General features: G+C 56.3%; 4 protein-coding genes across 4 annotated transcripts in view, besides 3 other annotated features; all 4 read right to left on the bottom strand.

Moving 5' to 3' along the window:
- Positions 1-59: 59 nt before the first annotated feature.
- Positions 60-103: a microsatellite.
- Positions 104-361: 258 nt separating this feature from the next.
- Positions 362-395: a microsatellite.
- A 312-nt stretch (positions 396-707) lies between these two features.
- Tco025E_01601 (uncharacterized protein) lies at positions 708-4,148 on the bottom strand (the record flags this gene model as incomplete). Its single annotated transcript, XM_029368539.1, has 1 exon — positions 708-4,148. The coding sequence occupies one exon, from the start codon at positions 4,146-4,148 to the stop codon at positions 708-710; it is 3,441 nt and encodes a 1,146-aa protein (XP_029231362.1).
- A 539-nt stretch (positions 4,149-4,687) lies between these two features.
- Positions 4,688-7,507, bottom strand: Tco025E_01600 (periodic tryptophan protein 2-like protein; the record flags this gene model as incomplete). Its single annotated transcript, XM_029368538.1, has 1 exon — positions 4,688-7,507. One exon carries the CDS (start codon positions 7,505-7,507, stop codon positions 4,688-4,690), a length of 2,820 nt encoding a protein of 939 aa, XP_029231361.1.
- An 8-nt stretch (positions 7,508-7,515) lies between these two features.
- Positions 7,516-7,540: a microsatellite.
- A 423-nt stretch (positions 7,541-7,963) lies between these two features.
- On the bottom strand, positions 7,964-14,083 carry Tco025E_01599 (uncharacterized protein; the record flags this gene model as incomplete). The annotated part of the gene is made up of 1 exon (XM_029368537.1): positions 7,964-14,083. The coding sequence occupies one exon, from the start codon at positions 14,081-14,083 to the stop codon at positions 7,964-7,966; it is 6,120 nt and encodes a 2,039-aa protein (XP_029231360.1).
- Positions 14,084-14,141: 58 nt separating this feature from the next.
- Tco025E_01598 (uncharacterized protein) overlaps positions 14,142-14,178 on the bottom strand; it is a gene marked incomplete at both ends in the record, with an annotated part of 1,674 nt that continues 1,637 nt past the window's right edge. The window contains one exon of the mRNA XM_029368536.1: positions 14,142-14,178. This exon is cut by the window's right edge and continues 1,637 nt beyond it. Coding sequence (XP_029231359.1) covers positions 14,142-14,178 — 37 coding nt within the window.

Here is a 14,178-nt window from a genome sequence, read left to right as displayed (position 1 = left end):
CGGTCTATCACAGAAACAGGTGGGGAAAAAAAAGTTGCCTACGCCCTAACACTTGTTTGCAAACAAACAAAAAAAAGCAAGAACTAAAACAAGACAAACAAACGCCAATTGGGTTGCCCACCAGTCCGAGTGAGTTGGGCAAAAACTTTCCCCCTCCCCGCTTCTTTTTGTTTTTGGGGTTTTCCTTCTCTACTCGTCTTGGCGCTTGCCTGCCCGCCCCCTTAATAGAAACAAATACAACTATAGACAAATATAAATATGTGAGTGTGATTGCGTGCGTGTGTCTGCTTGAAGGTGTTGTGGAACTCTGCACCACAGCAAACAACTTGCAATGGAAGCAAATGAAGGACCCCCCCCCAGCAAAAAAAAAAGAAAAGAAAAGAAAAGAAAGAGAAGTACACAAGTAACACATCACACAACACAAATTGGGTGTTCTTTTTCGCTTCTTGCTATCGTGTTTTTCTGCATTCAAAGCGCTGCGTCAATGGCAGAGGCCTGCCCGGGAAAAAGCAGGGCCCCACCAGCAAGTGAAAGTGACGAACACCGTGCCACCCACACACATGTAGAGGAGACAACAACAACAGGAACGGAAAGCTTTAAAAAGCAAAAAGCCAAAAAAAAAAGAAAATGCTATCCTTTTTTTTTTCCCCCACCCCTCTTTACCTCTTCGGTTCGTCATTATCCAGACTCTTTCACTCGGGCACTGCCTATTTGGATTCCTTGCAAGGTGGCAGTGGCGCAAGACCCAGCTCCGCGCGAAGCACAATATACTCGCGACGCAGCAGCGCTAGAATCATCAAAAACTGCTCCGTCTCCTCCTGCGTATTCCACGACGGGATCACCTTGGGGACCAACGGAAACCTCAAAGCAGCGGCACCTGCATCCTTGTCCACTGGACCCCCGCGCCTTGATTGGATGGGGTGGCTCGAGTGTGGTGTGTGCATCTTTCCCCCAATCGCGGCGGGGACATCCGAAGGCATCTGCCGCGCCCGCCGCACCGTGGTGACGGAGAAGGGTGAATCCGACACGGGCAACGGATACTCACCGCCGCCCCGCGTCGTCTCCGGCGTGCCGTCCAGAGCCACACGCCTAGTGGCGGGAGGCTGGATCGGTTCAATGCTCACATCGTCCAAGTAGGCGTCCAGTAGCTCATAGGCAGCTCCTGGAAGCCGCATCCCGGAGGCGAGGAAGTCCACCGTGTTCTGCACAAGGGCAGCCCGGATCGGGTCAAGCGGCGAAAGCGCCACCTCGGCATCTTCGAGCACAGAGAGGTAAAGTGCCTTTACGTCATCGACGCTGGTCAAGACGGGATACAGCGTGAGAGAAACTTGCTGTGGCGCCGCATTTTTTGTTTCAGGTGCCGTCTGCGGCAACTTTGTCGTCATTGGAGAGGAATATGGTGAAGTAGTCTTCTTGCGCGTTGACCGCCGCGTGTTTCGCATCGCAGGGACAGGCTTTCGCGCAGTCGTGGAATGGGAGTCGTGCGGGGTTGCCGCCACAACTCCGGCGCCGCGCGTGGAGCGCTCGGATGCGAGGGCAAGGTGGCGCAGCTTGTCGGTGCTGCCGTCACGCAGGAGGGCAGCCATAAGACGCGTCATGACAAAACCACGCGTCGGTGGAGCCTCCTCCACGCTGCCTTCCAGCAACGACTCCGCTATGAGGACGCTGGGGTCACCAAAAAGTCCAAGCCCCTGAATCCCGACGTCTACCGGGGTTGAAGTGAAAGCAAGCAACTTCGACGGAAGAGGACCCAGGGTAGAGTTGAGCGAGGCCATCTCAGAGCCGCTGTCGGCAAACGTGCGTGCAGCCCGGGAGTACACATTTCCAGGCGCAATCCACTCGGAATCCTCCTCCCGCTTCTCGCTCACTGTGTCGTTGAGAATGGCAAACTCGTTCTCCTTTTCAGGCAACGGGTTGTTTGCCTCCTTGTTTGTCGTCCCCCCCGTTGCCTGTGCTGTGGCGCCGCCTACTGAGCCGCTTTTTCGTAGCGAACGCTTAGATCCCCCGCGGCGCAGTGTTGCCAACTGCGCCCGCGACAGTGGGGGGTTTTTCAAAGGCACACTTTGGTTGGACGCTGAGGGCAAGGAAGTGGACAGAATTGCATAAAATCGGTCCATAAGGTCTTCTTCCCAGAGGAGCCGGTACATGTCACAGAGCCACTTGCGGTAGAACATTGAGACACGCGGGTCCACAAACTGTACCGCGGGAAGAAGCAACTCCACTGTGGTGCTGATCACGCGGAAAACAAGAAGCGTCACCTCCTCCCGTATCTGTTGCTGCATGGCCCGTGCATTGACGATATACTCCTGCAGTTGCTTAATCATAATCTCCAACTCCACCCCAAGCCGACGAGGAATTGTTGGTGCAGTTGCATGACCTTGCGGTTGGGGCTGTGAGGCGGCAGTGGCGGAGTCCAGAGAAGAGGCTTTTGGTGTTGCTTGATCTGTCTCCCCAACGGGTAAACAGCTACTCGCGGAGGTGCCGACGGCGTCGCCTGACACCCGCTGAAGAGATCGAATAAGCAAGTAAAGCACGACATCGGTGGGGCGCACGCCCCCACTGGCGTCTGTCATGATAGGCAACGTGGTGGCGGTATGCAAGGGCTCCATGGTGTTCTCACCAAAGACGCAGAAGCCAGTAGCACACATCTGCGATCCTTTTGCGCGTTGACCGCCGCCTTGCGTACGGCGCGCCAGATCAAGCGCGGCGGTCAAGGCACAGTGGCCGCCAACGATGCTCCCATCAGCCGTCTCCACCAAACCCTCGGCCAGTTTTCTCAAGTCCTCCGCGTAGTTACGAAGGGAGGGGAATAACGACGAGAGTAAACTGAGCGCAGCAGTGGATGGCAGGGTAATGAAGCGTCCAAGCACGTCCCTCTGTTGCGCCGGTCCGCCGCAGCGGGGTTCATTCGCGGCATCCATCACGGCACTGTTTTGCTCGGCCTCTTCTACACTTGCAAAAGAGCTGTTCAGTGAGGAAACGGAGGAGGGACCGCCAAACAGGAGCCCCTCTACCAACATATTTAAAAAAACCGCAGTTTGGTTCATCAAACGGCCTCCTGACGAAGCACTCAATGACGCAGAAGCCGTTCCTGCTTCGTCCAACTTAGCTCCATCAGACTCTCGTGAAAAGTTGTCAGCATCTTCCGCATTTGGCATCACGCGTTTTGGCATCGCGGCGTCCGCAGAGACGAAATAACTTGAGCCGGCATCCCTGTTATTGCCACTTGTACGGGTTGCTTTCGCGGACGGTTGAGGTGTGGAATCCCACTGAGTGTCGCTAACCGGCGGGGCGGCTTCGTTCGTGTTGTCGCCTTCCGGACAAAGCAGTTTCATCAGCGCAGCGACGTCACCTTTTGTGATGCGACCGGCCAAGAACCCGCGGAACTCCTCACGCCACCAAAGGCCCTGCCTGGCGCTGAGCTTCCGCGACAAAGCCATTCCAACTGACGCCAGTGGCTGGAGAGCGTGGGGCAAAGGACTTGCGGAGCTCGACGTCTGATTCGCGGCGGTCTCGTTGCCGCTTGCACTACCCGCAGCTGAGACTGCCACGGGGCACGCTGGCTGCAACGGATGGCCCACGTCACCCTGAAAAAGCTGCTGCAGCTCCGATGCGGAGCGGTTGAGCGCGCACGCCTCCGAGGAATCGGCCCGCTGAGCCTTCACGTCGCGCGCAGCAGCTGCAGCTGCCGAGGGATGTGATGTGGTGCTCTGCCCCTCCTTCGATCTCCCGGCGGCGTCGCCTGCTGCACAGGTGAACGCGCGGCAGTTGCACAGGTGGTCCATCCTGCGGCACCGCTCTAGCAGTTCCACAAGCATCAACACGTCCTGCTGCAGCAGCGACTCCATCTCCAGAAAGTGATGGAGGTCCTTCAGGAGACGTCGCACAAGCGCGTCAAACGCGCACACAAACGCGCGCCGCTCCTCTTCCTTCAATAAGGCATCAAAGCGTGCAAGCGTGAGGGAAAGCTCGACAATGTACGTTTTGCACAGAACATCGTTGCCCTGCTCAAGGCACTGCATCAACGGGAGAAACTCGTTTCTCATACTCGATGTGATTCCTGGAAGGGAATTCGCAGCGGAATACATCCCATACGAGAAGTGCGCATCTTTCGCCCGCGACGTTGTTTCCGCGCCATGGCCTCGCATTATCTTTTCGGGTGATGACAATTTATGACTTTCCCTACAGACACTATTTCACCTCAAAACGTTTACGCACGGCTGTCGCGAAGGCAACTGCCCAGCTGCAGTCCGCACGCGCTTGCCGTGGAAGAAGGGGCGCCGCGGCGGAAGAAGAGAAGCGAGGCGCGTGGGGAATTCTGCAGAAAACCTCCAAACGCAATGAAGGCGAGGAAAATGAACCCGCGTGGAGCAATGGCACACACCCACAGAGGTGGCTCACCTCGCCAGCAAGAACTTTGGGAAAAAGACGGGTTGCATTAGTCGCATTATCCATGAACACCCCTCGCCCGTTCTCGCTACCACCCGCGTCCGTCAGAGAGTTATATTAAACTCCTCAGCAGACACAAACGCACACGCAAGAACCGCGGGAGATGCACACTTCATTAAAAAAAAATGTTTTTTTTCTTTTTTAATCGATGAAACAACATTTTTTTTTGTTTCTTCCCTCCCCCTTCCTTTACGTGTTGGTTTGTTTCACTTTACTTCGCGCGCCTCGGAGAGGATTTTTATTCGACGCCAGCGGCGGGTCGCAGGGTGTCTTTCTGCATCCTCGTCATATCAATGATGTAGCGCAGGGAGTAGTAGTTCTCCTTCGCCAGCTCCGTCAGCGGCCGGTGCTGCTGCAGTCCACGCTGCAGAACCTTCAGCGCGGGGATAACGGGGCCGCGATCCTGCGCGAAGCCGCCGGCACACTCGTTTGAGTGCAGCATGAGCGACTGCGCCCAGAGCAGCGCCTGCTCGATCCCCCGGCTCTCCTCCACCTCGGTGCTCACCCACTGCACCAGCAGCGGGAAGAGCGCGGAGGGGACGGAGGAGACGGCGACCGGAATGGCCTCTCGTGGCATCCGCCGCAAACACTCCACGCCGAGCATCTTGTCTCCAAGGTTCAAGGCCCCCATCAGGGCCATGACAGGCTCGCCGCGGTCCAGTTGCTCGCGAACCTGCTGCGTCGTGATGTGGGCGCTGAGTTGCAAAGGTTGAAACTTGGGGCGGGCAACGCGCGTAGAAAACACCAACAGTCCGTCGGTGGTGGCCGCCACAAACTCCGTCCCTGTGCACGCAAACGCCAAGTCCATCGTGCGTGCTGTGAGGGCGGTTTGACGCTTTCCCGTCGCAAAGTGGCGGTGCCGGCTTCCAGGCATCTCCAGTATTTTCCCACGACGCAAATGAATGTCCGTGTCATCCACGTCAATATCGTCCACGTGTCCTGCCTCCGTTATTTGCCGCCACTGGTACTGCTCCTCCGCCCCCTGGACGTCTTGGTTCGTCGTGACAGGCCACTTCTTCAGCATGTAGCCCTGGGTAGCGTGGTACATCACAATCCACTTGGACTCCCCACCGGCAACAATCTTTTCGCCCTCCGGAGAAAAGGCAACAACGTTGAAGCGGGCATTGTAGTTGGCGCTACGGGGGCCCACCGTCTTGTTCCACCCACCAGCGGCGTCAAGGCTCGTCTGGAACGTTTTGATGATGATCGGCTCTGTCGGCACAACTGTCTCGTACACAGAGATCTCCTGCTTCATCGTCAGCACCGCCAGACGGCGACCACTGTTGCTGAACGCAACACTCACCACCTCGGAGCCGATGTCCACTACCTCCGCATCGCCCTTCAAGCGGTCCCCGCCGTCACCGCGGGCAAAGAGGTCCCAAAAGACAAGATTGTGATCAAGCGAACCGGAGACGAGGGCGGTGCCAGAGGGATGAAATGCCAGACACGCAATAGGCGCCTCGTGACCCTGCAGCTGATCGATTAATTTTCCTGTTTGCACGGCGAAAAGGAAAATGCGATCTGTCTGTCCGCTGCCCACTGCCAGGACTTCCCCAGATGGATCGACAGCAATGCAAGAGAGTTGCGTCTCCTCGGGTGCTGCATAGACACGAAAGTGACGGTAGCGTACAAGGTCGTAGCCTCTTGCTGTGCCGTCCCGGCTGCAGGTGAAAAAGGCATTGGTTGCTGCACAGGTTGCTATGCCTGTCACCGGTGCCGTGTGTTCGGTGAAAGTTACATAACACTGACCTGAGGACGCCTTCCACACCTTTACCTTGCCGTCGTCGCCACCTGAAATGATGCTGCTAGAATCTGCTGTAATGGCAGTTCGAGAGATATCGTAGTAGTGCGCCTGGTCCTTCAGGACGTACGCCTCGGACTTCCAGTCCCACAGGAGGAGTTGCTTTAAATGCGCACTTCCAAAGGCAACAAAGTCTCCACTTGGGCTGAAGGCCGCGGCAGTGAGTGACTGGGCGGAGATGGAGAGTAGATGGACAAGCGTGAGCTCCGCCTCATCGGCCGTTGCCAAGGAATGAATGGCAAAGATGCCAGAGTTGTAGCCAATCGCCACAAGTCCACGGCGTTGGTGAAAACAAGTGACAGACACATTGCCTTTATGGGTTAGTAGGTGCTTCTTGTCAATCTCGTACGCGCAGCGGAGGATGTCTGGGAGGTGTGTGTCCTCGGCAACGGAGACCCGCACGCCCTCAAGCTTCAGCTGCTCCAGCCGCCGCTTTTCTAGAAATGATTTTGGCACACCGCCGGCCTCATCGTCATCATATGCGTTTTCTTCGGCAGTTTCATCCGCATGCACCCCTACGCGCGCCTTCAGCTGCGCAGCGGCGACGGCTTGCAGCACCTCTCGACGTGTCACAGCTGTCCGCCTCCAAGTGATGATCACGTTATCGGCGGAGACGCTCACGACGCGGCAGCAGGCGTCATCGATGAACCAGGCACCATGAACGCCGGCGCGGTGACCCACCAATGCGTTCTGTTGTATCGCCATCCCCTTCTGCTGCACATTCCCTTGACGTGGATAAATCTTCATGCGGGCGTCTTGCCCGCTCAGCAGAAGATGTTCACTGTCGGGTGTCCATTCAATGTTCATAATGGGCAAGGTCAGCGCCGCGTGTAGGTTCTCCACCCTATGGCATGCGTGGTAGGCCACAACGCGCTGAGCCGGGGCAGTGTAGACTTGAAGAGTGTTTTCAAGGGCGAGAGCAACATACTTGCCGCAGGGACTAAACTTGACGCAGCGGACCTCGCAGTCGGGAGGAAACGCGATGGTGTCAAGCACCACACCGGCGGAAATGGCGTAAAAGAAGCCGACTCCGCGACGGCCAATCGCAATCAACAGATCGCCGTCCTGCGAGAGGTCAAAACACTGAATCGTGCTGTTACTGCACGAGAGCGAGCGATGCCCCTCCTGCTGGATCTGAATGCTCGAAATGTAGTTGTTCACGGGCGAGTACAACTGGCGACCGTCGGGAGAAAATGCGACGTTGCCCCCCGTGTACAACATGCCGTGCACCGACGCCAGTTGAAAATTCGTCTGCATTTACTCTCTTTGTTTTGTTTTGTTTTGTTTTGTGGTCTCTCTCTCTCGCGCACGCGCTTGGTGTCCTCTGCTTTTTCTCCTTTTTTGTGCCTTCGTGTGTCGCTACTCTCCCGCCTTCCACCCCTCCCTTCTCCGCAGGCGGTGGAGCAAAAAGAAGCACAGGGCAAAGCCAACCATAAAAGGAGGTTTAAAGCAAACATCAATCAGAAATTACGCTTCGGCTCATGCTCAACGCGTCGGCGGCTGAACACGCCCGCGTGCCCACATTTGCTACCTCATTACTTATTTATAAATGCAAAGTTACCCTCCATCCTCCTTTTCTTTTTGCTTTTGTTAAGCATGTCTCTTCATTAAAAAAACAAACAAACAAACTTTTCACTTCGCGCCTTTTAAGCATTAATCCTCGCTACGCCCCCCGCCCCACCCCCCGTGGCTTGCTACCCGTCGCCGCAGCCGCTAGTAAACCGTGTCGGCCGCCACCTCGTCGTCGAGGTCGGCGTCAAAGTGGCCGACGACGCCCCACTGCGCGCTCTGCTCGCGCGGGAGATTCGCCGCCGCCGCCGCCGCCTCAGGGAACCTCTCCGCCAGCACGTCGTAGTAATACTGCGCCGTGCTCATCATCAGCTCGTCGTTCGCGTCCACGCGGCGCAGCATGGGGAGGTAAACCTCCGGCTTGAGGTCGGCGGCTTGCAGGAGTCCGGTGCTGGCCAGCGCAGCGGCAGCGCGCAACAGCCACGTGATGCTTAACTTGTCGCTGGCACCAATGCTCGCCGCCGTTCGCACGGCGTCCGCCGCCGCACGCACGAATGCGGGGTCCACACGCTCCACGCCGCAGGTCACAAGCGAGTAGGCAAACGCAAACCCGCCAAGGGCCCCACTTCCCTTGGAGCCCATCATAGCTAGCGCCCTCTTTTGGAGCTCGGCAAGCTGTGCGTCTGTAATACTTGCCGACTTGCACAGCGCCGCGACGGCCACACCGGCGACGGCTGCGGTTGCCGGTGTCTCCGCCCGTTCCCAGATGGGCAAGACAAGGTCCAGCAATTTGGCAATGTGACTCAGGGCCTTGGTAAAGTGACCATACCGTATGACAACGGAGATGAAGCGGCACATAACACCGCAAAGCAAAGGTGTGTCGACCGCCGTCTTCTTAGTCACCACTGTACCAAGGATAAGATCAGCGTACCTTTCAGACCTCTGCAACAACTGAATGACGACACGAAGCGCCAGCACACGGGCCTCACCCTTGTCACAGAGAGAGGCATTAAACATTGCAAGCGCCATTGTGCCCTCCACCATCTTCTCCTTACCGCTGGCGGGGTAATTCATCAACTGCAGGCAGAGTCTCACAAGCGCGAGAACCACAGCCCCCTCATTTCTCGTAAAAAGCACCTTGGAACAGCGACCAGCGACGGTGTTGGCGGCACCCGCGCTCACACGCCGCGGTGCAAACGTCAAAAGGTCTTGGATACACTCCACCGCCTGCACCTTTTGTAGCGAGGTGCCGTAATCAAGACCCCTGTTGTAGAATGTCATGAAAACGTCAAACAGTCGCGTAGGTTCACCCTCAGCAAGGACACTGAATTCCGGATCTGCCTCTGTCACCACTGCACGAGCCGTAGCCCCCAAGGTGTTTTGAAACACATCCAAGTACTGCAGCAGATATCGACCAGCGGCACGCTTGCTAGTGGTAAGATCCTGTTGCTCGTCTTCCTCCAAAGATTCCACCACGCGTTGCTCAAGCGACGCAATGAGGCGCGGGATCATAGAAATCGCAATGCCTCGCAGTTCATCCTCCTCGCTTGCAAGTGCCTCAATGGCGGCGCGGAACACCGCGGAGAGGCCCTCAATATAGTCAAATGATATACCCAATCCATACGCTTCTGCCGCGAGAAGTGCGCCGCGTTGCGTCGCCGGGGAACGAAGTCCCTTTTCCCAATGCTCCATCGGCAAGTGCTCAAATTCGCGGGGCATACCTTCAATGAACTTTTGGTAGCTCTCGCTCGCTCCCTCAAGTCCCTGTACAAGAAACGCAAGAAGTGTTCGACTAATGACGTCGTTGAACCGGCGCATCTGCTCATAGGCCTCATCCACGTCAAGTATGGCGTCGAGCAGCTCTAGATTATCTTGCGTGTACACCGATCGCTGGGCGAGGTACTTGAAGATGATTTCTAGCGCGGCGCCTGGCTTGACCTTTACCACCTCCACCACCCCCCGCACGGAGGTCTCAATTTGGGCCTCAATGGCGTCCTCAATAAGTCGTGGACCGACTGACTTGGACACCTTCGCGAAGACGTCACGCGCGCACTCCTGCACCTGCGGGTCCTTGTCCTGCATGCCGGGAAGCACACACCCCACAATTTGGCCGCCCACCCCAATGAGACGACGCGAGTCGATGTACACCACGACGTTGGCAAGGCAGATAAGTGATCCAAGTTTGCTTCGACGATTGTTCTCCTTGTAACGGTCACAGAGAGCCTCAATTAACTGCTCGATCATCTCATTCAGGCGGGAAGTGAACTCAATCGTTTTGACGGCCATCTCCACACAATCCAAATTTTCAGACGAGGCAAACAAGATCAGAACACTGACTAGACCATTGAATATCTTTTTCACAGCACCACGAAGACTCGCCACACACGTCTGCCATGCATTATTGGTATCCGTGCGAACGTTGAGGTTGCGTTCATGGCGGCCGCAGTACATCGCCGCAAGCAACCGAGTGAAGCTCTCCGTTCCCAGCATCTCCTCAAGAGAACCAAGAATAGAGATGCCACGCTTCTCCACATCGCGTGCGGCCTCCATCTGTAGCACACCACCGGCCTCGACTTCCTCCTCTCCCTCGCCTTCCTGCTCCAACATTTGCTCCAGTTCCTTTGTCTTGTCTTGGTCTCCCGCCAAATCCTCCTTGGCTGCATGAATACGCATCTTCTTACGAATTTGCTGCACCAGGTGAATGAGCAGCTTTGAAGCCAGCAGCATGGAGCTCTGACGCAGCGTCGTCACCTCACTCACCACACCAGACAGCAACGGCTCAAGCACCAAGGAGAGATTGCGTGTGCCGTACAAGTTAATGATGCCAGTGCCTGCCACCAATGCCACATCCCGCACACGATCGGAAAAGTGCGAGAGGCCTTCAAGTACCCATGGGAAGGAGAGTGGCAAAAATCGCTGAAAGTTGGCTGGACTCAAGGTGGAAGGCGCGTACACCATGATTTGTAGAAATCCTTCACGCACCACAGGCCGCTCATCCAACATGCCCGCCTCAATCGTGGGAAATGAGTCGTACAAAATGGAATCCCCACAACTTTCCACAACCTCCACAAACACCTGAGCGGCACCCGCCTTTTCAATCGTGCTAATGTGCGGCTTTTGCAGAACCGTAAAACACCAGGCCACAATATCATCAACCATCTTTCCACCAATGGCGGCGGAGAGAGCAGCAAGCGCCTTGGCGCTGGTCGTACGAGCCTCCGACTTGGGATCCATTGCGGCTTCCTCAAGTAGCCTCACAAGCTCCTCAGTGTACGGCTTGAGCGACTTCGGGTCGTTGACGAGGTTCACCATGGAGGCCACGATCTGGGCCGCCTTTGGACGGAGCTGCGGCATTTGGCTACTAAGGCCACGTGAGAGGATGGGAATGATGAGAGCCAAAGATGCGGGATCCACGGCATTCACAAAACGCGTATACAGCAACGCATCTAAGGCATTCTCTGTTTCCGTATTTGGAGAGCGCAATGCGGCGAGAATTAACTCCACATGCTCCCGAATCTCCGTGTTAGAGACCACCCCTGCAACACGCCGCAAGGCATTCATCGCAGCCGTCGAAACATTATGGTTGACGTCAAAGAGGCAGGCGTTAATGTGTTTTGTAATCTCAGGCAGTGTGGCGGCCAGCTGCTTGGGGGAACAGAAGGCGACATAACCAATAAAGTTTAGCGGAGGGACGCGCAGTTTTGCCTGTTCCGCCGACAGACTATCCACCAAGCGCGGAATAAGCTGTCGCAGACCCACCGCTGTCAAGGAGCTTACCATGACACGCGACGCGTCGTCGGCGCACTCCGAGACCTTTTGATCCTTGTCCGCCACACCCTCAAGCAGACCGCTGCACATGGCGAGTGCGTAGGGCTCAAACTTGGCTCCCATTTCCTCGGAAAGAACCTCCATGAGCAGCATCACTCCCGTCCGCTCCGTCTGGCTCTCCTTGACGGCCTTCTGCATAATCGCCATAATGTGGTAGCGTCTCAGGGAGGTAAGGCCCAAGCCTTGAAGAACACCGACGAGGCCGTAGGCGTGTGCCTTCTTCTTGATGTAGGAACTCGAGTGAATGACTTGTTTCAAACACTTCTCTACAAACTCGTCCAACTTCGGCGAGGCGCGTACCTCCGCGTTCTTTGTAATCTCCACCATCGAGGTGCACACCGCTCGATGCACCATCGCCGAACTGGACTTGTTCAATGTGCTACTCTGCTGCTCAACAATGGATTCCAGCAACTTCGTTTCCTTGAGACGACAGCTAATGATCGTAAGCCAGACCGTAGAGGTGGCAAAGTAGAGCTCCTTATGCGCGTTACTGAGATCCTTAGGTGGCTTACCGAGCCGCGTTTGAAGCGTGGGGGCCAGCGACCTGAGAATATCCATCGCACAGTCGTTCAGAACCACGCGGCCGCAGGAGAGGATGAGTCGCATGAGTGGTTCCGTGCTCGGTGACTCCGCCATGTCGCAGAGAAACAATAGGGCGTCCTGAAACGCTTCAGCGATCAAGGAAGAGGAGAGAACCTGAATGGCGACAACAGCGCCTTGTCCCGCGATGCGCTTCAGATCCTCAAGCCAAAGTTTTTGCTGGGACGCCCTAGTAGAGGGCAGCGAGAAGAGTGTTCGCATGGTCTCACCAATGCGCACGGCGTGTGACACGTGGTGTTGGCCGTAGGTATTTAAAAAGTAAAGAAGATCATTCCAGTCGCTGGGTTCGAGCGAGAAGGCGTACGCGGGGTCCTGCGCAACAAGCCGCATTGATTTCACCACTTCCGTCGAGGTATCATGCAGGGAAACCGCCGCCAGGACCAACGCGCGGCGACACGTCAGGAAGTGCGAAAAGCGATGGTATGCGGAGGCGACCACCTCCTTGACGGCGTCTGCGGGAGTAAACAGACCGAGCTCCAGCGCAGCGAGGTGCGAGGCGGGAATCATCGCCATCAGCAGATTGATGCCCTGCTGCACGCTCTTGAAGAGTGAGGGAAAGTTCTGTAGAATACCGGTAAGCAGCTGCAGCGTCTCCGTGGGCTGTGGCAGTTGCGACTGTCCGAGGTTTTGCAATAGCACGCCTATCATCTGGTGCTGCGTAGCAAGAGGAATTGTAGTCTGCACGGCGTTGCTGCCACGGCCAGCCTTAAATGCAACCCGTGAGAATGGGAGTAGCACCACAAACAGCGGAGCAGGAATCATGCTAGTGGTGGCTTGGCGCAGGTGCAGCGCCATCGTTGACAGCCGCGACACATCCTCAGACGTGAGAGTGGTTTTGCTGTGCAACTGCGCCACGGTACACGCCATGTTCTCCGCCATGTGCGCAAAAACCGTTTTTGAAAACAAACCGGAAATTGCATCCAACACAAGACGCCCAAGGACCTCGGGGACGTCGCTGCGATTTAGCGTCGCCTGAAGGTACGGGTAAAGTACCGCTACCCCTTCGATAGGGAAATGTCCCGTGGTTCCAAGCGTACGAATCGTTGCCAGGGGTACCTTATTCTGCCGTATGATGCCCTCAATCACATGTGTCCGTTTCTCGACTTCCGCGCGCAACACCTTGCGACCCTTTTCAAGGGCAACGGCATCGCGCCGCTTCAGGTCATCGTAGTCGTCTTCTGACATTCCCTTGGGTGGTCTGTCCGGGTACGTCTTGAGGAGCTGCTGCTCGCGCAGCGCCTGCGTTTCGTATGCGTGCAGCGCCGTGACAGTGGAAGCCGCAATGGCGCGGTCACGTGCATCAAGGGAAAGGAAATAATCCACAGATTTCTTGGTGACCTCCAACAGTGTTTCAAAGGCTCGCTGCGACGAGACCGGGCCGGTGATAAATCCCAAAAGAAGCACCAAGCCACGACTGGCCGCGGTACTCAAATGCGTCGGACCACTAAATTCGGCACAGAGTTTACTAACAAGTGCCTCACCGTGCAGCGTTAGCAGGTGTGCGTGTTCCCCGGCAAAGAGCCGCGCAAACGTCTCCGATCGCGCCACCTCCGAACTGGTCCGATAACGTCCAAGAAGAAACGAGTTGGTGTGGAAATAATACGGATCTTCCCCTTGAACATGGTCGTGCCCACAACATAAAAGAACTTCGCAGAGCGTGGTCGTGACCGGCGTCTTTGCTGTGTGCTGCAGGAGTGCGGAGGCTACAGTGAGGAGTGCCCCAGCGGCGCTGGAGGACAAAATTTTCGGCTTTTCCTTCCTTTCCAACCCAAATACGGTGCGTGTCAGGCTGTCCCACAGCGCGATTAAGGCGCTCGCGTCGGCTGAAAGCGTGGCAACGTACGAGGAAAGACGGCGTCGCAGTAGTCCGCTCCTGTGGGTTAAGAGAAGCGCCATGGGGGCGAATAAGCTGAGTTTGGCCAGTGTCACTGCGGTTTCCACAAGTCCATTCAATTCATCCAAGTTCTTTCCCAATGGGGCCACCACATCCG

The sequence above is a fragment of the Trypanosoma conorhini genome, assembly GCF_003719485.1.
Source record: "Trypanosoma conorhini strain 025E chromosome Unknown Tco_14.4_contig_00054, whole genome shotgun sequence".
Lineage (NCBI taxonomy): Eukaryota > Euglenozoa > Kinetoplastea > Trypanosomatida > Trypanosomatidae > Trypanosoma > Trypanosoma conorhini.
The sequence above is the reverse complement of the archived record's forward strand: the minus strand, read 5'-3'. Positions and strand labels throughout refer to the sequence as shown.